The 23,269-nt window shown below is 41.7% G+C and overlaps 1 protein-coding gene across 24 annotated transcripts in view; it reads right to left on the reverse strand.

The window, feature by feature from the left end:
* CAMK2G (calcium/calmodulin dependent protein kinase II gamma) overlaps positions 1-23,269 on the reverse strand; it is a 425,093-nt gene that overhangs the window by 55,456 nt on the left and 346,368 nt on the right. For 5 of the 24 annotated variants that reach the window (XM_029608983.1, XM_029608987.1, XM_029608993.1 and 2 more), the window contains 2 exons: positions 6,333-6,365; positions 443-511 (listed from right to left, as the gene is read on the reverse strand). The exons of 6 other annotated variants lie outside the window; for them this stretch is intronic. In XM_029608983.1, the coding sequence (XP_029464843.1) occupies positions 443-511; positions 6,333-6,365 (102 nt within the window). Of the gene's footprint in view, positions 1-442; positions 512-6,332; positions 6,366-9,829; positions 9,887-23,269 lie in introns of all 24 variants that reach the window. 13 more of the 24 variants (XM_029608982.1, XM_029608986.1, XM_029608992.1 and 10 more) reach the window with 3 other exon arrangements.

Genomic DNA, 23,269 nt, shown 5'->3' on the forward strand with positions numbered 1-23,269 from the left:
AAGGGAAACTAAAAGATGCAGAGTAACCTGGCAATCAGATCTAATATATGCAAATATCCTGAATATTCCATATGAAATATCTGAAAACCAGCCCTGCTGGAAAACCTCAATTATCAGAGCTGAGGAAGCCCAAAGGTCAGAGATATTCAGCTTCCTAGTTTACCCAAGCTGAGTGTGTCCCTTTAACATCAATGCCCACATACTGTCTCCTGCAATTCTGTGTTCATCAAGGGAGCAAAGTGATTGCCCTTTACCTTCCCCAAGGAGAAAAAAACAAACAAAAACCCACCAAAGATGATCCAAACCATAGACAACCACCAAATCAGCATGAATAAACAAAACATTTAAGCAAACACAGGACAGCCACATCACAGGCCGCATTCCACATTCCCCACAGAACAATCCAAGCAAGGAAATCCCAGGAAGTATAGGGGGAAGATACCATTGATGTCTGTAATGGGGGGTTTTCTTTTGCAGGGCTTACTATGCTGTTTTTGTTGTTGCTCTGTGGCTGAGATAGAAAAATAGATGGTTTAGTCCAGCTAGTCAGGAGTTTGTAAAATTTTGAAGTAGTTTTCACCTTTTACTGCCTTCTTTCACCAGATCCTCTTCTGAACTCAGCTTAGGTGGTAGGGGGTTCCACCTTATTCTAGCCAACTTCACCCAAGGCTAGCTTGCACCACAGAGATCAGAGGCTACCACCAGGATTCCAACTGCATACCTGGACTTGGGTTTTTCACAGTATGGCAATGTTGATGAAATGACTAAGTGGCATATACACATCTATGTACATGTAAATAAAAATATACAGGAACAGAGAAGCACAAGAGGCAGTTTGGAAGGAATTAATGGACAGTCTGGGAGGCTGCTTTTAGGCTATTAAGAAAAATACACTGGCCTGGCATAGATTCTAGTTCCACTCCAAACAATCATGAATAGACAGAGGGGCTGTATCCTGACCAAGGCTGACATGGGCACAGCAGCTCTTAGAAAGGAGGTTAGATACCTATGCCTCGAGCAAACATTATCATGACTGCCTATGTAGTTTATGAGTTTTGGGAAAGCTAACAAGAAGTGTTATGAGATACAGGTTTTTGCACATTAGCTAAAGTTGTAACTACTGAATATTCTCTTATGATTCAACTTCAGTAAAGGCTGAAGGGCTATCTGTTTAAAAAAAAAAAAGTGCAATAAAGGGGAAACGTAGTGAGCTACTATAGAAAAAGCAATACTGATCTCATACTGGACAAGCTACAGGCTCAAATGCTGATGTCCCTGGTTGGAAAACAAGTCTGTAAGACTGCACAGTGCAAAACTGCAACTCTGTTAGATTAAGCTATAATCATCTGCCCTTTGACCTCACTTTAGAGCACACAAAACTACAGAAATATGGACCAACAACTTATCAGGAAATGAGACCTAGAATGAAACATGAGGGTAGAGTTTGGATCCCGGCTTGCATCCACAGGAGATGTAAGCACAGGTCTGGTTCACAAAACAGCAATTAATATCAGAGATATGATATTAGAACAGGCAATCAGACAAGGGGAAAATGACAATCCATTTGGGAATTCCAGATATATAGAGAGAGATTTCAGAGTGCCCCAATCTTTGGCTGTTGAGTCAACGGCCCCTCCCTCGTAAGTACAGTTCTCTTTGTATTCCGCCTGTACCGGGCTCTCCAGCTCGTGTGCGTGAGCTGTGCAGCCCTAATGCTTGGCCCACTGCTATACATCCCAATGCCGCTGGCTCACACAGACATCTGAAGAGTGGGGCCACTTTATGATACATTCCTCCATGCGCATAACTGGCAACAGTCATCTTCGGTCATGTACAAATCCCCCAAATTTGGGACGGTGCTACAGATCAGTGAAGGGATACGTATGTGCAATGTTTTACAGTATTAACTCAGGGAGCCTGGCCTGGATAAAAGTGACCTTTTAATTTCAAGCTTATTTTCTACATAATTTGGAATATACCAGGACCTCTTGTTCCCTCCAAACTTCCCCATGAAATTAGATTACAGCCTGGCCTGCAGCACCCAGAATAAGCCCCCAAAATTACTGAGAAACTGCCAATGTGCAGTATGATACTGTACAAAAACGCATTTCAATCCAGCTGATTTTCTGAGTCAACTAAGGTGATATGGTCCTTTAAAATCAGAGACCTTAGACCGAGTTTCCGACTAAAAAAATTCCCTAGTGTTTTATTTCCTTTAAGTGTTTCTCCTTCCCCTCAGCCATCCCGCTGTAGCATTAATTAGTTCATACTGGATTTAAAAAGATGAGCCTGCTTCTAAAACTAGCTAACTAGCAAATAACTTGGGGAGAATGCCTTCCGCAGCAGAGGAACAAACCTTTTCATACAGCAAAACTGGAAGCCTGTGCTGATTTCTAATATTCAGTACTGGCCCTGTTTCTATCATAGGTGTGCACTCTTTGTATTTTTTGTTTGTTTGTTTGGTTTTTTTTTCTGTGCAGAAAAAGAAAGATAAAGCACATTTTATATTCCAAATGAAGTCCCTAGAAACCTAACCATGCCCGGCCCCTAAAGAGACCACCTATAGCCTGACCACAACAGGAAGGAGCCGAACAATCCATAACCGGCCCAGTCTGGCACCTCACAGCTGTGGGACGGAAGAGAAGTGCATGTGCGTGTGTGTGTGTACGTACTGGAAAGAGAAAATAGGGCTCTGTGTGTGTGGTGGGGGAGAGAGGAGTTGGACACTGTAGGAGCGTGAGTGTGTGAATGTGTGGGAGTGAGGGGACTAGTTATTTAATTTATTTATATTCCGCACCTATCCAGTCGTTCATGGCAGATTACAAACAATTCATAATTAAAGCAATGAAAACAAGAACTATCACGAAAATACAACCATTATCAGGCCGATACAGAACGGTGCGCTCAGCGCACCATATAGTCCCCATTTGGCTGCACATTTTTGACGTGTTATTATTACCCCTTATATTGTAAGGGGTAATAGCACGTGGAAAACACGCAGCCAACCCCCACAAAACTAATAGCGCGCATCACATGCAAATGCATGTTGATGAGCCTATTAGTTACTCACCCAAAATACATAAAGTAAAATGTGCGGCCAAGCTGCACATTTTACTCTCAGAAATTAACGCCTGCCCAAAGGCTGGCATTAGTTTCAGGCGGCACCGGGCAAGTGTACAGAAAAGCAGAAAAAATAGCTTTTCTGTATACCCTCCGACTTAATATCATAGCGATATTAAGTCAGAGGCCCCAAAAATAAAAAAAATAAAAAAAAAAGCTTCTAAAAAAAAAATAAATCTGCCCGCGGATTGGAAAATGGACACTCAATTTTGCCAGGATCCGTTTTCCGAACCCCTGACTGTCAGCGGGTTCGACAACCGACGCCAGTAAAATTAAGCGGCGGTTGTCAGACCCACTGACAGCCGCCGCTTCCGCTAATAAGGAAGTGCTAGGGACACACTAGTGCCGGCACTAATTTAAATACTGAATCGCTCGTGTCGGGAGAGCGGGCGCTCGCCTTGGAGCGCCGGCTCTCCCGCAGTTTTTTTTTTAATCGGCCTGTATGTATGGTATGTTAAAATGTATGTATATAGGTTAGTATGTGTGGGAAGGAAGCGTTTGAGCAGGTGCATGTGGGGGAATGGAGCGTGTTTGGGTGGAGGGGGTGCAGCTGTCAGGACAGGGCTCCCCCAAACCTATCCTGGGAACCCCACAGCCCCCACAGCCATAGGTTTTCAGAATATCCACAAGGAATATGCAAGAGATATTTGCATATACTGAATGTGCAGTGCAACGCAAGTTGATCTCATGTATATTCATCAGGCATATCCTAAAAAAGCTGGCTCTGGGGTTTTGGGAACCCCTGTTTTGAGGTGAAGGATGGTCTTGGGTGGGAGTATATAGTGTGTGCGCCTATACATGAGGTCGAGCATGGAGACACGATTAGGTATCATCCTTTACCAGCTGCTTCATTTTTTTTCCCTGTCTGTCTCTGTCTGCGGGGGGGGGGGGGGGGGGGGGGGAGAGGAGGCAGAATTTTGGAATGGAGTAGTCACCTGCATTTCACAGCCTCTAGCTGCCTCCCCAGGGTAGACCAATTTTTTGTTTTGTCTCGTCTTTTTTTTTTTTTTGGTGGGGGAGCAGTTTTGGGGAGGTCTGTTCTTGAATATACTGAGGTGATGTTTCTAGTTTTCAAACGCATCTGAGATACTGCGTTTTATATTCTAGCATTCCAATTTTGGTGGCTTTCCATCCCTTCTCTGGAGCATTATTTTGACCTGAATGGATTGATGGACAGACATGGATCCCTTTTATATAACTCTTTCCAACAGTCCATAGTGTTGGAAAGCATAAAAGGCATTAATCCTTGCCTCAGTGCTCGAGTTAACAAGAGGAACTCCCTTCCAAGTTCAAAGCCTTGATCCATAGCAGTCCCATGCCTGTCCCCCAAGGTTTTGATCTGTGACTGACCCTTATCAGGTCCCTATCGGTGCCTCCCCTTCCAGCTGCAATGTTTCTCCACCTGTTCTAGGTGCTCACTTGACCCAAGATGCCTGCCCTCCTTCCTCCCATTCCCTCTCCTGTGAAGGACAATGACAATTTCTGTTCTAGCGTTGCCATAAGGGCATTTTTATTTTTATGTGACCTTTTACCCTCCTTCCCTGTATATGTTTCCCATGTGTATCTGCCCTTCTTTTTCCCCTTCCTCCCTGCATATCTGCTATTCCCGCCTCCTCCTGTCTCTCTGCCCTCTTTTTGTCTTTGCTCTTCTCTCCCCTATGCCTTTTCTCTCTGGCCTCCCTCCTGCCTTTGCTCTTCTCTCTGTCTCTCTCCTTCCCTGCAAGTCGGCTCTTCTGACACAGGGCAGGAAGAGAAGGCTCTTCTCTCCTCTCCCCTCCCTTCCTGTCTCTCTACTTCTCTGTCCCCTCCCCTTCTACCTCTCAGCCCTGTTCTAGTCTCTTTCACGCTGGCCTTCCACCTGGGTTCCTGCTCTATGCGCAGGACCAAAGAGCTTGCAATCAGGTTTTTGTTTTGTTTTTTTTTTAAAGGAAGAGCCAAGACAGCCTGGCATTCTGGCTCTGGAAATACAGGGAAGGGGCCTGAGGGAAAGACTTAGCAGGTATGTTGCGGGCTCTCTCCTCTGGCTCTTCTTATGGCCAGCTCCCTACAAGCAAGCTCTTGCCTACTGTGGCTCATAAACCCTGCTGCCCCTCAGCCACCGTAACAACCATTAGTGGAGCAGAGGCTACATCTTCACTTTCCTTTACAAGCAAAATCATTTTTTTCCTTTCCGTTAAGAGGAGGAACTATTTCGCCTCCTCAGCCCTCAACCTCAGCTCTGCCTGCCTCCCAAAATATAAACTGTGATAAGGCCCTCAAAACGACCTTGCGCGGCAGTGCCAGCCTTTACGGGACTCTTAAGAATTTGTGCTTCTTCAGCCTCGTGGAACCCAGCATTTTCCTACCTGTTTGGCTATGGCGTTGTCAGCAGCCAGCAATACCCCTTTGTCCTTACACTCAACCTAATAGTATTTCAAGGCACAAATACTAGTTGCTTTGCTGCAGTGAAAACTATTGTACCAACCATACTCAAAAAAGCTGGTAAGTACTGTACAGAAAAAGAGAGAAACTGGTTAACATTAACTTTCTTTGCTTGTTAATGTTAATGGGGGCGTTGGGCAGGAGGATACATCTACGTAGTTCCTGTATATGAATGTTGGATGGTGATGCTATTACACACATTTCACTCCCAAGTCAGGAGCTGCTGCTGGAAAAGCTGCAAAGAAATGCACAGGGGCGGGCAAGATGTCAGCGGTTGCCAGGTTATGCCACCATGCAGGGCTGTACCGGAGATGGGAACAGCGTGATGGTGCGAAGCATCAAGACCCCCCTACAATGAGAGCGACTGAAACTGTCACATGTCCAGACAAAAAAAAAAATCTAATTTCTTTGGTCACAAAGAACAAACCCAATGTTGAAAGCTTAATTGAAAAAAAAAAAAAAAAAAAAAAATCCCCTCCCCCTCCCCACCATTAGTCTGAGGAGCATATAAGATGGCAAAAGAAATTGGCCATATTTGAACAATAAGCCTTTACCTAGTAAGACCAATTGTGACATAGCTGATGCAGAGCTGTGACTTTTCTAGTTCTCTTTGTGAGGACATGGACCACATGACACACAGACGCCACCCCGTCCCCCACCCCCACTCTGAACGGACATGCGGATTACAGTGATGGGTGCGCGGCTGGCGTGCAAGGGCAAATGACAATGAAGGGGGGGCAAGGGATGATGGGGGATGCACTGACGGCAGGCAGCTGAGGAGAGGTGCTCACCATTAAATGCACACTGGAGCTCGACTTCCGTTTCTGGACAGAGCAGTTGGAGGGGGATAAAAGAAAGGGAGAAAGGAAATGGTAATAATAGGAGCAGAACAGAGACTACCAACAAATTAGCAGGGCAGGAGAAGAGGGGGTTGGCTACTTCTAACTCAGAGGCAGAAAAAAACGAGCAGGAGAGAGGTACACAGTAAGAAAAGCAAATGAGAAGAGAACGCAAAAAACCAACCAGTTAAGAACATAAAGCTTGGCCAAATAGGGAAGCATTTTGCAAGGCACAAATAAGCCTTGCTTTGGGATGAGGGCCTCTGTGCTCATCCATCATGCGGGTCTTAATGCGAACCAAGGAAGAGAGCCACCTTGTGGAGGGGAATGTGGCAATGTGATGCCTTTGTACACACCACTTTCCAAGCACAGACAAATGTCTGCTGGCGCCAGCTGCCCAAAATTTTCCACCATTTCAGATTGCCAATTACGCACTGCCGAGCACACTCCTGGCACATTACATAAAAGGTCCACTCCTGGAACAAGGAGCGAAGGCCCCAGGACACGAATCAAGACACTCTACAATGCCCCAAGGATGGGGACAGAACACTGGCAAGGATGGTCAATTAATGGAAGAACCATGCTAACCTCTAGAATCCGTCTTGAAGAAATATTGAGAGAGCTCAACATGTCAGATGCTTTTTCTATTGTCTCAACCCACTAACACTTAAAAATTAATTTACAGTTACCTGTGTGAAAGAATGCTTCAATATCTTCAACAATGCACTAATATCAATCTAATATTCTTGGTTCCTCTACCACCAGGTAATCTCTTCCCTAGGAATGTAAATGCTTCAGCCAGCCAAATCTGCTATATAAACTGACCAGTGGAACAAGTTCTGGATTCTAATACACTGCAAGGCATTTTTGCACTTGTAGACCCGAGTTCATTTTAAAGCCAAACTATAAGTCCAAGAATGCCTTGGAATGGCAGAAAAACAGTAACTGCACTAATCAGCAAAATAAATTGGGCCACGCAGGTGCTTCACTGTTCTGGAGAACTGGGAATAAAAAGATATTTTGGAGAAACTCTCCTTTGTCATGACTGCCGTACAATATAGCATTAAAAAAAAATCCCAGCTGACAGGGTCAAATGGCACAATCAGTGAAGGAACCTTGTAGGCCAGAAGTAATTCTGTTGGACACTAACAAGACAGAGGGCATGAAGACAAGCAGAGTGAAAAATTATTTCAGGAGTGCTCTATTTCACTTTACATAAATTTACACTGAAAATACTGGCTACATTGCTACATATATTATTGAGGGCAGTGATGGGCTACCAGTTTCTTATGAACAGGAAAATGAAGCACTTAAGATCCTACATTTGTCAAAATATGAATATTTCTTCTGCAGACAAGACCCAAAAATCTCTAGATTATTGCACATGGAAATTGGTACAAAGAAATAAAGACATTTTTGCTATACAAACATTGGCGTGAACAGCTGAAGTCAGCCTTGAAATCGTGGATGTGTATGGATAGTGGATTTTTGATGCTGTTTGTGACTGTGGACCATGCTCAAATTTTTGTCCATTTTTCCGAGCCAGCTCTGACCAGCTTCCCATCACATTCTGATTCTCCTTGGCAAGTTTGGATTTGTGGATTCACATTGGATTCCTGAACAGGTGGTCTCTGGATTTTCAGTACAAAATGGCTCAGCTCTACAAATTTTGCCAGAGTGGGGCAGGAATTTTTCTCATTATCTAAGAAGCTTTGCTCACTCACTCTTGACATTTAGACAGAATGTGAAAGCAGAGAGATGGCAAATGATTATTTGGCTCACCAGTCTCCCACATCCACACTCAGTCTGGGTCAGAACCAAGAAACTGAGTTGAGCTGGGGTTTACTCAGAGTGTAGGCAAGCTTAGGCTAAGCAGCACTATGGGATAGACTAAATTAACTCTTGAAGGTCTGAACTACAGTAAGGAGATGGCTTGGATTTTATGTTAACCAGCTTGCTCACTCCTACTGGAAAAACAATTAAGCAAACTGTTGGGATAGCAGGGAGAGCCAACTTTGTTCCTCTAAAGCCACAAACAGGTTTGGTTTTCAGGTGTCCACAGTGAACATGCATAAGATAGATTTGAATAAAATGAAGGCAGTCCATGCAAATCAATCTCATGTATATTCAGTGTTGATATCTTTAAAACCAGATCCATTTGTAGCTCTTGAGGACTGGAGTAGAGAGTCTTAGGCCTCTTTTATACACAAAGACTGTTATTTTTTGAGATCTGGAATGTATGATACTTCCAATCAACACTTCAGTTAGATTTTTAGTTTGGAACCCTCAAAATTCCAAGTAGTCATATTTGTAAGTAAAAATAAGACTACATTTTAAAGGAAAAGAACCATATTTGTAAATCACTTTTACATACCAATTTTTATTGAGCATTTTTTTTTTTAACATAAACTGCTTCTAACTTTATTTCCAAAGAAATACTTAGTATCAGGATTAATGAAGGTGATTCTGTAGAAGGGTTGAGCATTACTTTAAATCACTAAGCTTTTTTGCCCACAGAATATAAAATGTCCTTGATGTAGTTCTCATATAAGTCTGACATTTACTGGGCCAAAACATTTCCGACAGCAGCCTTGGCAAAACCCAAAAGTAAAGTTTTGTGTTGAGACAGCTTTCCTATCAGTGCAAAATGCTTTCTAAGCACTAAGGTGCAAAGGGAATCTCCCGATCTGCTTGCATGAATTATTGATACAAATTCATTCTGAAATGCATTTATAACACTAATCTGTTCAGTCTTTTTAAATCCAGTACCAAATGGAAAAAAAACCAACAAAAACCCCCCTTCTCAATGCATTGGGACTATGAACCAGTTTGAGTAAACTGCAGAGAATTTCTCTTGACTGGAAATGGGACCAAGACCTTTCTTCTAAATTGTCTTCAGTGGAACTTTTACTGTTCTCTCTTATGTTGAAAGATGAAATAAAATATATCTTTTCTGGAATTTAATAACACATCACAGTTCTATCATTTCTAATACAGACTTGTTTTATACAATTTTTCAAATTTCCAGAAAAGGCTGATGTCTGCCGCCCATCAGAAACATTTTTTAAATTTGGACCTAGTTTACCTTATTTTGCCTGTTTTTGAAACCTTGTACACAAAAGATGAATAATAAATCTGAAATATTGTCTCTTTAAGGATGTCTGTTAGACTAGGACTTTTGCTTCCATCTGTTGGCGTAAATAAAGCTTATTTAGATGGCATCAGCTCTTTGGCTCGCCATTGAAAAAGATGGTCAAACAGTTGAACTTCTGTAAATGGCAGACCTACTAAATCTGCTGCCTAATTTTTTTTTTTTAAACCATAATCCCTTTCTTACAGTTGGCTATTCCAGTCCATTGATTTTGCAGATACAGCATTTATATCGTAGGGTACATCCACTAGATACTCAGAAGCCATCAACAATAAAGAAAATGCAGATTAAAACGCACCCTGTTCTTTTTCACATTTTCATTTTCTGCCTCCATTGGAGTCACCCGATCGTGGCCCTGAATGTATAAGACGACACAACAGCATACTGAAGGAGAATCGACACGGAATTCATGAGTTCTCTTTAAATCATTGTCCATGCATCCCTTTTACAGAACCATTAAGGAATGAAACACTTTGCCGTGCACCTGTCTATATGAGATACAAGATCAGACATCTAAGCTTCCATTCCATGCTTTGGCAGTTTGGCAATCCAGAATATACTGCGCCTCTCTTATCAGAGTGAGTTCTTTGTTAAAAAAAAAAAAAAATATATATATATGTATATAATATGTAATATGTATATGTATATATCTTCCCTAAGATTCCAGAGGCAAGTTTTGGCTAGGTCTAGAGAAGTAGATCCCAAACTTAGATCATTGTTCTGCTCCTTTACTAGTATGTTCTTCTAGGTTTAGAGTTATGGGAGCCTAAATTGTTACTGTGTAAGCATATTTTATATGAATTAGCTTTTTCAAATTAGAGGAAACAGGACAGTTAGAGGAAGATCATTCAAGATCTTCTTTGGGTCTGTGAGCTGACAGTTCTAGGTTTAGATGATTTCTACTGAATCTTGTGCTTTTTTGCTCCAGAAAGGACTTTAGCAGGGGTGAAGAAGATACCTAAAATGTCTAGGTCATTTTCATATTTGTTATTAACGACGAGTTATGGGTAACTGGAGTAGGAGTAGGGTAGCTAGATCAAATGCCGAGGCGCTTAGGTCAATCCTGAAATATCTTGTGGAGCATAAGCTACAACCGCAGAGATATACATAGAGAGATCCCCTTTATTTTCTGAGTCTGCTTCCTCAAAAATAAAGCACGCTAAACTGGCACCCAAAGTATGGATTTTAAGGCATTTTTCTGTTATTTCCATTTGGAATGCTTGTCCCGCAAGCACTGCCGACCATTTAAAGGGAGTGACTTGAGCTTCTGGGAGAAATGAGTCAAAATGAGTTGGCGATGTCTCAGACCTACTGAGACCACTAAGCAAATGGAGGCAGAAGAAGTATATCCGAGGTATGAAAAAAAAAAGGAGCATGGATGAAGATTTCAGTCTCAAACCTTCATGGGAAGATCACCACATTACATGGTAGGGTTAAATTGGAATAGAAAATGGAAGATTTAAAACCCTAACCTACACACAACAATCTAGAACTAAGAAACAAACATGGCATCTAACCTATCAACATATGGAACTTGCAAGAGATAGATGCATGCCTAACATATATGTGACACTCAGGCAGCAGTGCATATTAAACTTACACTAAAGGAAGGAAATATAACGCTGCCAAAACCTCAGAAATGGGCAGGTTTATTTATATACTTATTTAAAAGTATTTAATTTTCGCATGCACAAACTGAAAATAAAACTCTTATAAAAAAAAATTATTATTACACTTTAAATGTCCCTGGATCTAAAAGGAAATAACATCTTTGACAATTCATTGAGAGGAGACGTACACTGTTGGTGAATACACGATAGATGAATGTACAAATTTGACTTTATTCGGACCATCACTTGAACACCGTTCTTTGATTATTAAGCCCCTGAGGCAGCCACCATAGGTGGTGAAACTTGGCCAGAGTCGGGCAATTGTACATGATTTATTACGTCTCCTTGATTAAAGTTTGAAAAAGACGCTCTTGTGGCATCCACCTTTTTGTTATTTCCTCACGGCTTCACTGGATCGCCTACCCTGCTGTTTTTTGGGTCCATCCCTGGATCTAAAAGGACACATACAGCCATGCCATCAAAATAGAATACAATATCTCAGCTCAAGTTGGCTTTAGGCATGCATTGTACCAGCACAACATGATTCAGAATCCCCAATGCTTGCAAGAAGAGGTACATCTTCAATGTCTTTTTAAATGGTTTTGTACATGGGATGGAAGAGGTTCAAGGAAGGGAGGTCCACAATTTTGGGCCTGCAATTGAAAAGGCCCTCTCTCTAGTTGACTCAAGATGGGCAGTCCTAACTGATGGAATCTCCAACAGGTTTTTGTTTGCTGACCTTAATACATAAGCCAATTTATAGACATGCAATACAGAGAGGGCATTCAAAAAAACAAAATCCTAAGAGCAAGACCCTAAAACTATTTTCCTTTACATAAGAGTGGAAAAACAAGGTTTACATATTTTTACCAATACCAACTGGACCATGCTCATCTGGATCAGGCCTGGTTTAGAAAGCAGGCCTGTCCTTTACATCATGCTCAGTGGGATCAAGCTCTGCTTAAAAATGTCTGTCCTTCACTATAAGCCCTTTTATGTTATACCTGGTTTAAGAAGCCAGGTTGACTCAAAACTCTAAAGGAAAACAGAGTCAATTACTACTCCTACAGAGACAACTAGCAGTGGGTGAAATAGAAGCACTAAAAAAGCTCTAAAGAGATGCATCCTACTGATAGAAACATGCAGCAATACTCAGTTCATGCAGGAGGAAATATGGAAGAAAATGGATAATGTGGAGGGCACATATACTGAGTCTATAATGGGAACAGGATGAGAAAGATTAAGTAGGAAGGCCGTGACAGGGAAGCTAAACTGAAAACAGGTTAATCTTCTCCACTATATCCATCTGGCTCTTGCACAAACCAGATTTATCCATCTGTACCTATATAATAGCCTTTGACTTGCATGCTCTCCGTAACATGCTCACTTGGTTAATAGCTCTCGAACATTAGGGTTATTTCTCTACACTAAGTTCATTATCAGATGCCAGATGTTACATTATATATATGGAGTCCATAATAGCATATTCAATTCTATTATGCTTTTTTTTTTTTAAACTGTTGCAAGTGGTAGGTAAGTTTACAAACATACCCCTAGATTCATTATTCTGCTATAAATAAAAAAAAGGGGGTGAGGTGAAGGGGAGCAGCCGACCGCATCTCAGCGGTGTGGTTTTGCCCGCCTCAGTGTGGCGGCACCGCATCCTATAACCCCCCAGAAAAGGTGAAGTTACTTCCCCCTGTGCTGCCGGCGATAATGTGAAAAACATTATCACACACAGTGCTGCCGGGAGGTAACTCCACCCACACGCCTCCCCTTCCTCTAATTTGAATACTACTGCCGTGATACTGGCACAACGCACAATAAAGAATGACTCTACTAGGGCTTCATTTACTAAGCATTTTTTTCCATAAACACGGAATGGCAGAAAAGCCTTAGTAAATCAGGCTCTTAATTATACCCAGAGGAAAAAAAGTGAACAGCAAAGTGTTAAATAGCTTGACTTAGGAAGAAGTGCTGAAGCAAGTTTTTTTTCTTATATTAATGATGTTATTTGATTTAAAGATAACAAACCTTGATGGTAAATTTTATACACTTGAAAAGCCTGCCCTATAAATTTTGCCTTTCTATAATGTGCTGTATTTTACCTCTCTCTTTTTTTAACTGATAAATATATTTATAATATAGGAATTTTTTTTGTTGTTTTGTTGGCCAGTACCATTTTAGTCTTAGAAAGCTCTCTGTGATGTCACACTATTTATATCATCTCAAAACCCCAATAATGAATGAAAGCTAAAAACAAATTTAAGGACAATAAAGCTAAATACACAACGTTCCTATAACATTATCTCCTCTAAAGCAGTGGTCCCCAACCCTGTCCTGGGGGCCCACCAGCCAGTCGGGTTTTCAAGATATCCACAATGAATATATGCATGAGAGAAAATTTGCAGGCACTGCCTCCATAACATGCAAATTTTCTCTCACGCATATTCATTGTGGATATCTTGGAAACCCGACTGGCTGGTGGGCCCCCAGGACAGGGTTGGGGACCATTGCTCTAAAGAACCACGAAGAAAAAAAGAAACTACTATCTTCAGAAGGCTCCATGATAATATATGGGCATATGACTACAACTGAAACAAACAGAGATCAATGTTCAGAGGCATTTAGCTGCATAACTCACAAGTTATCTGGCTAAATGCCAACTTCTGAATATTTTGGACACTTGCCCAGCTACATTATAGAAGGATAACTCATACGTCAAAAAGTAGGGGCATTCCCAGAGAGTTCTAGGGTAGAGGTAAATGAGCCAAATAAGTTATCTGGTTAATTCTGTAATCCGACTAACTCTAGTCGTGCCATAGAGTAGTCCTGAAGTTAGCTAAATAACGTTATCCAGTTATATTCAATAATATGGCTGTACCACTGAATGAATATTGCTCCAAAGTTTGACAGATAAGTTTCTCCGGCTAACTGTGCAATCTGGCCAATGACTGATTATTATCCCCGTGGATTTTACAACTATTTTCTAGATTAAGATGCATTAGAAAACATAGCTAAGACTTTTCAACATGTGTGTGAAATAGATGTTAATTTACAAGCAAAGACAGCTATTTTAAATCCATGCATATATTTGCTGTGCATTACTCATATAATAGCAGCCAGGAAAAGGTCCACAGTTTAGAAAGCCTAACTTCTCACCCAAGGAGGTAAACATGCTTGTCCAAGAGGTTTCCAAACATGAGATAGGCTTGCTTGGATAAGTTTGTACTGAAATTAATGTCTATCACAGGCAGAAAATGTGGTAGAGGATAGTGAATATGCTGAATGATATATACCAGTGGTTCTCAACAGGTGTGTCGGGACACTCTAGTGTGTCGTGAAGATCTGGGAGGTGTGTTGCAGAGCCAGCAGAAGACTGATCTTTCCTCATCAGTCTGGGCAGGAGTTGGCTGACTTCTTTTATTGGGTATGAGTAGAAGCTGCTCTTGCTTCCTTCTCTTCCTGGCCAGTGGGAGGTTGTTCCCTCCTTCTTCACCTGATCAGAGTGCGATATCACCAACTCCTGTTCATATGGGCCCAGCAGGACACCAACTTTATCTTCCTCTGCCTGGACTGGCAGTGAGGCTGCTGATGCTCTCTTCATCCCTTGGGGTCTGGATGTGAAAGCAGGAGCATAAGGGGAGAAAGGTGAATGCTCTGTAGATCCGCTGCTGCTGCCTCATCTTCTTCTTCTCAATGTTTCTTGCCCTCATCTGCTGCTGATAAAGATGGAGGGAGACTCTGGATTGACTGAAGGCTTTTCTGTTGGCTGAGAGCAGGAGGAGGGGGAAAATATACTGGGCAAGAAAGCTTGGGAAGATAGGAGTTCAAAGTCTGCTGGGCAGCAAGGCATGGGGAGGTAAGAGAATCAGGGATAGGGGAAAGGAGGTTGGGGGTTGCTGGGTAGGAAGAGGTGGAAGAGGGAGGGGTTTGGGGCAGTGGGGGATGCTGAGCAGGAAGGGGTAGAAAAGAGGTGGGCAGAGGTATTCTGGGTAGGGAAGGGGAGAGGGAAGGACAGAAAGTTGAACAGGGAAGAGAAGGAGCACTAGGAAGAGAATGTGGGATGGGAGATGTCGGGAATGGTGGACAGGGATATGAGCATGTGAAGGGGTGATTGGGTAGTTGGGAGAAGTGAGGGGTAATGGGAGCATGGAGGGGAGTGAGTGGGTACAAGGGCCATACTATGTCAGTTTTGAGAATATGCATTTCTTCTCTCTTTGAACTTTGCTTAGTGTAGGAGGAAATAGATTTCTAGTTCTGGTTGTCCAGTTTTGCACTGCATGCAGAAGGTGGTCTTGGGTTTTCCATTCCACAATTTGTGGTCTTTTACTCTATAGTTGGTAAAGGCAGGTCTGTCTGTGTTCTGTGTGCATGTGACTGAGATGAGGTACTTTACTAGAGGTTTGTATCAGCCTTATTTGTTGTATTTTCTCAATATGATATTGCACTGGTGGTGAACTGCTGCCTTTTCATGGGTAGGGCTATTGCTGTTTCATTTCTTGGAGTTAGTGCTGCTGAGGTATGGCAGGTTTGATAGACGTGTACAGAGTGGGGTTTGATTGTATTATTTTACAATGCACCTGGTAGTAGAAGGAGCTTGTGATGCTTTTGACACCAGAATCAGAATATTTTTTGTATGAGCTAAACAGGCAAACGTCTTAGTTCTGCTCTGCACCCATTGTTAGGAAGCAGGGGACTCCTGAGGATGCAGAGCATATGCTTATATTTAGTCCCATGATGGTCATGTGCTCAGCGTGTCACGCATGTGAGCGACATTTCTCAAGTGTGTCCTGATAGAACAAAAAGTTGAAAACCACTGACATAGACCACAATAACAGATACTAAGGACCTAAGCAAAAAATGGAGAAAACTGTGAAAAGAAAAAAAAAAAAAAAAAAGCTAAGGCTGAACAGACCTCTATAATTTGCAAGGATAATTCAAGACCAGGTCTCTCTTTCTAGGATAGAGAAGCAGGCCCTGGTAACAATGGGTGATTCCACAATAACTGGGATTAGCAGCCTTGCTACCCCTCACCCTGCAGTTGCAGGAAAGTAGTACATTTTTCAACATTACAGCCTTGTTTTCCTGTATAGTTTCCATATCTACTTTTGCTAAAAGGCAGGCCTCCAATGGCTTTGGAAGGTGAGCTTCTATGCTCTGTAACAGCCTACACCTTATAGCTGAAAGGCACGAGGCAAGCCCTGATTCCTACTAATACTTATTTATCTCATAGTTTGAATTCTGTGATGTCACACTAGCATCAGGATTGCTTACTGTAACATGGCTCTAGGAGGGTAACCAAATGGAAAACAGATTTGCAGACTATTAAAATAGTTTTTTTTTTTTAAATGAACATTATCTTCTAGATCAGAGGTTCTCAAACCTGTCCTGGAGGACCCCCCCCCCCCCCCAGCCAGTCAGGTTTTCAGGATATCCACAATGAATATCTGTCTAATCCATAATTTAAATTACAATCCCTCAACTGTTTGGCAATGCACTCTTCTCTGGCTCTACCATCAAGACAATTACGCTCTTCTAATAAATGTTTACTTGAGGTTCCCACTGTACGCTTGGCCAGATTAGATCTCATGAGACGTTGAGCCTTCTCAATTGCTGGACCCTCATTACAGATCTCTCTCCCTGATAACCTCAGACTACTATCCACCTCCAAAGAATTTAAAAAGCAACTAAAGAGTTATCTATTCATGCTTGCATACACATAATTTTACTTTTCTATTCCCCCATCCTAGATTCTTATTCTGATTTATTTTTTTAGACAAATTTCATTTTTTAGTCCTTCTGTTACTTTTGTGCTTTTACTATTTATTATGTATGTCAGGTAAGTAAACCGCTTAGGTTTTTTTTTCTTTATTATGTATGTTTGATCTGTAAAGCGCCTAGGTCTACCCACATTGAATAAGCGGTATATAAAAGTTCTAAAATAAATAAATAAATGAAATGTACATGCTGTGGAGGCAGTGCATGCAATTTATCTCATGCACATTCTTTGTGGATATCCTGAAAACTTTACTCGTGGGGGGTCCTTCAGTAAAGGTTTGGGAAACCACTGTTCCAGATTAACAGCAATAAAGTTTATTTTAAGAACTAGAAAATGTCTAATCAAAATTGCAAAAACTGCAGGTACGTTTACCCCCAGGGTTTTGCACCAATAATCAAAGCAAAAGCCTGCACAGACTTATCCCTGGAAAAGTTACCTGCAGAAACTGTGCCTGCTTTCTTCTGTGCATAATTTTTCCATCAGAAATGACAGTAGTAGGTTTGACTAATCAAACCCACATGCATAGATCCCCCTCTCCACCTCCTCGACTGCCTCTTCATGCTGCAAGCTCTTGAACACCACACGATAGATTAGGCAATGTTGAAAGCCCCACTTCTCTGGGTAAAATGCGTTTTCATCCCATAATAGGGCTTTGAATACTGTCCTCTAAACCTGTTTATAGTTAAATCACAAATTCTGCATCTTGATTCTCAACTTGATTTTCATTTTTGGACTTTTGACAGATAAATATTGCATAGGTGTAAGTTGCAGGCTCCCTCAGTGGTCTACAAAATAAAAAAAAAATATAAAAAAAATAAAAAATGTATGAAAATTAGAAATTACCCACTTTGAAAACATGGAAATAGGGAATATGATGGTGGATAAGAACTATATGGTATGCCCAAATGCATTTCCGGTGCAATGGCAGAGATATCACTTACCCTTTGTTTGTTTCTTCACTTCTTTTCAAGCAGGGATTCACTGTGCTTATCGCATTCCTTCTTGAATTACATTACTGTTTTTGTCTCCATCATCTCCACCGGCAGACCATTCCATGCATTTACAAATCCATTCCACGTAGTGTTATTTCCTGATGATGTTGCTCCTGAGTTTAACTCATTGGGATCTAGCACTGCGACCTCTTATTCCAGATCATTCTGTCCCGTGGAAAAGGTTTGTTTCTTGAGCATTATCTTATAACTCAGGGCGGATTTAGGCACAGGTAACACAGGCACGTGCCTAGGGCGCCAAATTCTTAAGATGCTCCAAAACTGAGACTCCCCACTACTGCTTTCTGGTTCTCAAGTGAAAATCTCCCTACCACAAGCCCTCTGCCTATGGGCTCTGTAATTTTAAATCCAGCCCAGCCCATACTTTTGACAGATTTGAATGTCTCTCTTGCCCGTCTCTCCTCTAAGGTATACATAGTTAGGCCCTTAAGTCTCATTCCACATTTCAGTAGCTCTTCTATGGACCAACTCTAACCTGTCTATTCGTTTGGCTGTACACTCTCAAGAGATGGAATCAATACTCTACGTGAGGTCTCACCAATGACCTGCACAAAGCCATCATTACCAATTTTTTTTTTTGTACTAGTTATGTGCTGATGCTTTCGGCCTCCTTCAATTTCTCAACTATAAATTTAAATCCAAATCAAAATAAGCGTATTCAAGTCTGTGTTGCCTCTGTGATGTGTAACTACAGCATAAAAACTATATTCATGAAAACGTAAGGAGATATTTTTGTCGTTTTGGCTGTCTAAAGCATCGCTGTATACATTCCCTTTTAAACTTTGGTGTACTATTAGGAGTGCTTAAAGATTTTAATGCGCAACTATAATATAATCTAGCCACATCTTTTTTTTTATTTAAAAAGAGATAGAGCAAGACAATTGGATAAAAGTTTTCTGTTACTTTATAAAAGCACGTTGTATTAATTTGCAATGTTATATGAGAAAGAAAGTGCTACCTTAATTTCTACTGGTATTTTTGATAACAAAGTTCTCAGTAATTATTTTAAATATAATATTTCTAGTCCTTTTATTGCTTCAAAGCAGATCACAGCATGGCAGATTAGGCCAAAAGTTAAGGGTTACCAGTGAGGAGGTTAAGGAGAACAGCAAACTCACAATTCAAAAGTGAATGATAACTTTTAAACCCAAGTGTACTGTCAGCATGTTTATCTCAAAGAGGGCTCTTTACTGCTTCTGGAAACCTTCATATTGGGCTCATTTAGGAATTAGGGAGCTTTATGTTATTACCAACCACGCTTCTGCTGCTGGTACCAAATTAATGCTTCGGGATTTGAAGAACTCCCTTCAAGATACTCTGAACAAGTAGAGAATCCCTGACAAGATTAGATTTCCTGGGAAACATTTTTTTCTATTTCTGCTTCTTTCATTCAATCCTTTTTATATTTGAAATGGCACTAAAGGCTTCCATGAAAGAACATCACTATTGCTGCTGCTGATCTGTGGATCTGTGGCTTGCGAAACAATGGTATCACATGCCAGGCTATAAGCCTTCATCTCTTCTGTCACTGTTTGTCACCATGTCTAACGACAGCCCCTTTTATGCTCATAAGATGGTATTCAGCGTAGGGCAGTGTATCAGGTAACGTTCAGAGCATGTGTCCAAGCTATCTCCATCTTCTTGTTTTTAGTGCTTGGACAAGGATTTTGCATTTGTTCCCTGATGCAGTTCTTGGTTTAGCCTTTTCTCCATCTCAACAGGCTATCGTCAAAGAGCCATTAACCACAGCTTCCAGTATGTGTCCTTCCTCTTCCTTTCTTCCCATTATGTAGTCCATGTATGATGGTAATACCCAGTGGATGTAGGAGCAGGCACTTTCAGCCCTATTCTAAGGTCATCCTTCTAGGCACTGGAGTAAGAGAAGTACTTGGCTCAAAAGTGGCAACAAAGTGCTTTAACAGCATGTCCAATCTCACCCAAGAACAAAGAACAGGAGACTGCACCAGGAAATCAAACTCAGGCCTGTCTAGGGGAAGTGCAAGCATTAAAGTCATTGGACTGGCTTTTACGTTATTTTAGCTTTTGTAGCCATTTGCAAAACAGTGTTTAATGGCAGTTTTATAATTAGGAGGGCATCATAATAAAAATGGCAGCCTTACATAAGTATATAAGATTGCCAAAGGTCCATCAAGCCCAGTACTCTGTTTCCAACAGTGGCCAATCCAGGTCACAAGTAACTGGTAGGATCCCAAAGAGTAGATAGATTCCATGCTGCTTATCCCAAGGATAAGCAGTGGATTTCTGCTTCTCCACCTTAATAATGGTTTATGGACTTTTCTTCCACCTCACTCTTCCCCTGTATCTTTTTTGTTCACACAGGCAAAGTTGCCTAATAAGACTGACATGTGATCTTATTACATATGTAGTAGACCTTTGAATGTCTGTAGCTATGGACACTGTTCCAGCACAAAGGTTTCTATATATGTCCCATTCATAGATGCATATGCTGGTCATTAAAATTTAAAAAAAAAGTTCATAAAAATTGCAGGGGATTTATTTGGAACTATGGCTTGAAGAATTTCTTTATATAAGGGCTTGAATCACACCATCTGTCTCATTATAGCTGACATTCATAATTCTCGTAACCTATTCAGAGTCAGAAAAATGGTGCTGGAGCCTAATCCAATATATAAGACATACAAATTCTAAAATAAAAAATTGCACTAAAAAGGCAAATACACAAGTTTCACAAAAAAAATGCAAGGATATATGGAAAAGTCAAAAGCTCTGAAATGTGCAACTTCCTTACATGTATATTGTCTCACTGGCCCAAATACATACAGTATATATGGGCTGATAAGTGGAAAGAAAGAACTGCTCACTCAAAATGCAGATCTTAATGATATCTTATAAAAGCACAGGGCATACTTCTACCTCTGATACAGGGAACCTGGAGGACATATTTCCCAGTAAGTTCCTCTCACCATGTCCTTATCCAGAGATCAACTAGTGTCTATTGCTAGGGGGAAACGAAACTGAGCAGACTAAATAGGTTTCATGTTCTTTTATCTGCTGGCATACTCTCTCACAGTGGTAGGAGCAGGATTAGGAACTAAGGGGAGAGGTGATAAGGACAAACAAGGCCAGAAAAAAGAAGCACAACCTAACAATATTGCAGACTAAGGGGTGGTCAAGTTGGTAACCAGCACGCTGCATCTCCCCAGAAACCAAATGCGTTGGTGCTGGTAGATTGATGGCAGCCAAGTACTGGCCAGCAAGGCCACAGGGATGGAGGATGACAGATGTTTGGGCAACGGTCTCATTAGTTCTGGTAGCTGTTTAGATTATTGCAAAGTTTGGTGGTAAGAGATGGGGGTGGGGTTTAAATATGGGATCTTGTATGCTCATCTACTCAGGATGATAGAGAATAAATGAGCAAAGAAACGAATCTGGATAAGAAACAGTATTCTACAAAATGGCCAGGCTTCTTCAACTGGCACCTGGGATATGTCCTTGTAATATGGGTTTTTATCTGCCATCATCTACTGTGCTACTATTTCTGTCAAATGGGAGTTCCTTCCAAATGCACAATTGGTGAACTAGACATTATTACAAGGAGAAGAAAAGAAAGACAGTAAGACAGCCAATCATTTCCTGGATTTTAGTTAATTTAATTGCTGATATGGACTTTTCTAAAGCAGGATATTTTTCGGAGTTAAGAAAAGCCATCAATCCCGGTCTGTCCCACATCATCTTCATCGTCTGTCCCAATATATCACCACACTATTGCCCAACCAATAAAGTCAAATAAAAGCTTCTTTGATCTTGCAAACCCAAAATGCTTTGCTCATCACCTGCACAAAAATTAGTCTTGTGTGTGTAATATTTGCAACTGTTATGAAAGTAAATAAATGGTTTCCCTAGACAAATCTAGAATTCTTATTTGCATAACTGGGAAAGTCTCTGGATCAGACCCAGAGACTCTAGGTTTAGAGACCAGGTTCCGGGTCCAGGAAGTTGCCTCCCCTTCTTAGCCAAGCTGCCTCTTTCCTACCTAGCAGTTGACAGGTTCTAGGACTAAGCCTGAGGCAGGAGGAGGCTCTGTTGCTAACTCTCCACCTCCCACCTCCAATTGGTTCATTCTGATAGAAACAGCCAATCAGCAGCCAGAGATAGGCAAGCACTTTCTTCCTCTTCAGCCTTGCATGGATCAGGGTAAAGAAGAGGAAGGGGAGACAGCAAGAGAAAGTGTGCATATGTGAATTAGTGAGAAATCTAAAGGGGAGAGGGCGAGAAAAATAAACTGCGAATGTGAGGGTGGGGCAGAGAGAGATGAGAGAGCAAGACCACATGTGTGTGGGGGATAGGGGAAGGGAGTAAGAGCAGAGTGAGTGCTGAGGTGGGCAGTGAGAGGAAAGAGCAAGAGTGAGTGAAAGTGTGTGTGTGCGTGTGTGTGCATGGGAGGGAGAGAGAGAGAGAAGGGAGAAATTGATTTGGAGGGGGAATAAGAGTATGGGGGGAGTCAGAGAGGCAAGCTAGGGGACGGAAAAGAATATGGGGGTGGGGGAGTGAGAGCCAGAGGAGGGAGCAAGAGTTGGGGAGAGAGGGAAAAGGGAAAGCAAGAATGCGTGTGGGAGAATGGGCAAGAGCAAGAGATGGGAGTAGAGAGGAGAGAACAAGGTGGGGAAGGGAGAAGATGAAAGAAGGAAAGAGGGTTGGAGAAAGGGCAGGGAATGGGAAAGAGAAAGAAGAAGGGGTGAGAAAATGAGGGGGATAAACAATCTGGGGTGGGATGGGATTAGGGGAGACAGCTGTGTGAACCATCGTGCATCCCTTTCCCGGGCCTGCATGTGCCACCTCCCACAACACGTACAGGGTCCAGACAACCCTGAACCCAGATCCCCCATGTCCCACACGTTGCATCTGAGCCATGGCGTTGGCCCAGAAGGTTGCTCTTGGTGTGTATTATACACCAGCTCGCTATTTTTCAAAATGCGCATATACCCCTACACACTAACGTCCAGGATATTTTAATTCAGTTTAGCAATCTATAGAATTGTGGTAGAGTTTGTAAAAATGCATCTCAGTTTTACTCCGCTACCTATCATCAGCAAAGGGCACTGGGGTCCAAACCCCTGCTCCAGCACTGCACTGAGAGGCACACAGGATGAAATCAGAAGGGGCACTTATGGCTAAAAAGGTTAACAGTGTGACATCACAGCTTTCGGAGGCAGCAGAATCTTATAAAAATAAATCTTCAAGGAGAGGCATTAAAGCACAAGAGACTGCAGAATGGGATACTAATAAAAGCAGCTTTTCCATCAGGTTCACCACGAAGGTTAAGGTTCTCATAAAACTAAAAAATGTCATAACTG

Source organism: Rhinatrema bivittatum, chromosome 7, assembly GCF_901001135.1.
Source record: "Rhinatrema bivittatum chromosome 7, aRhiBiv1.1, whole genome shotgun sequence".
NCBI classification, from domain to species: Eukaryota; Metazoa; Chordata; class Amphibia; order Gymnophiona; family Rhinatrematidae; genus Rhinatrema; species Rhinatrema bivittatum.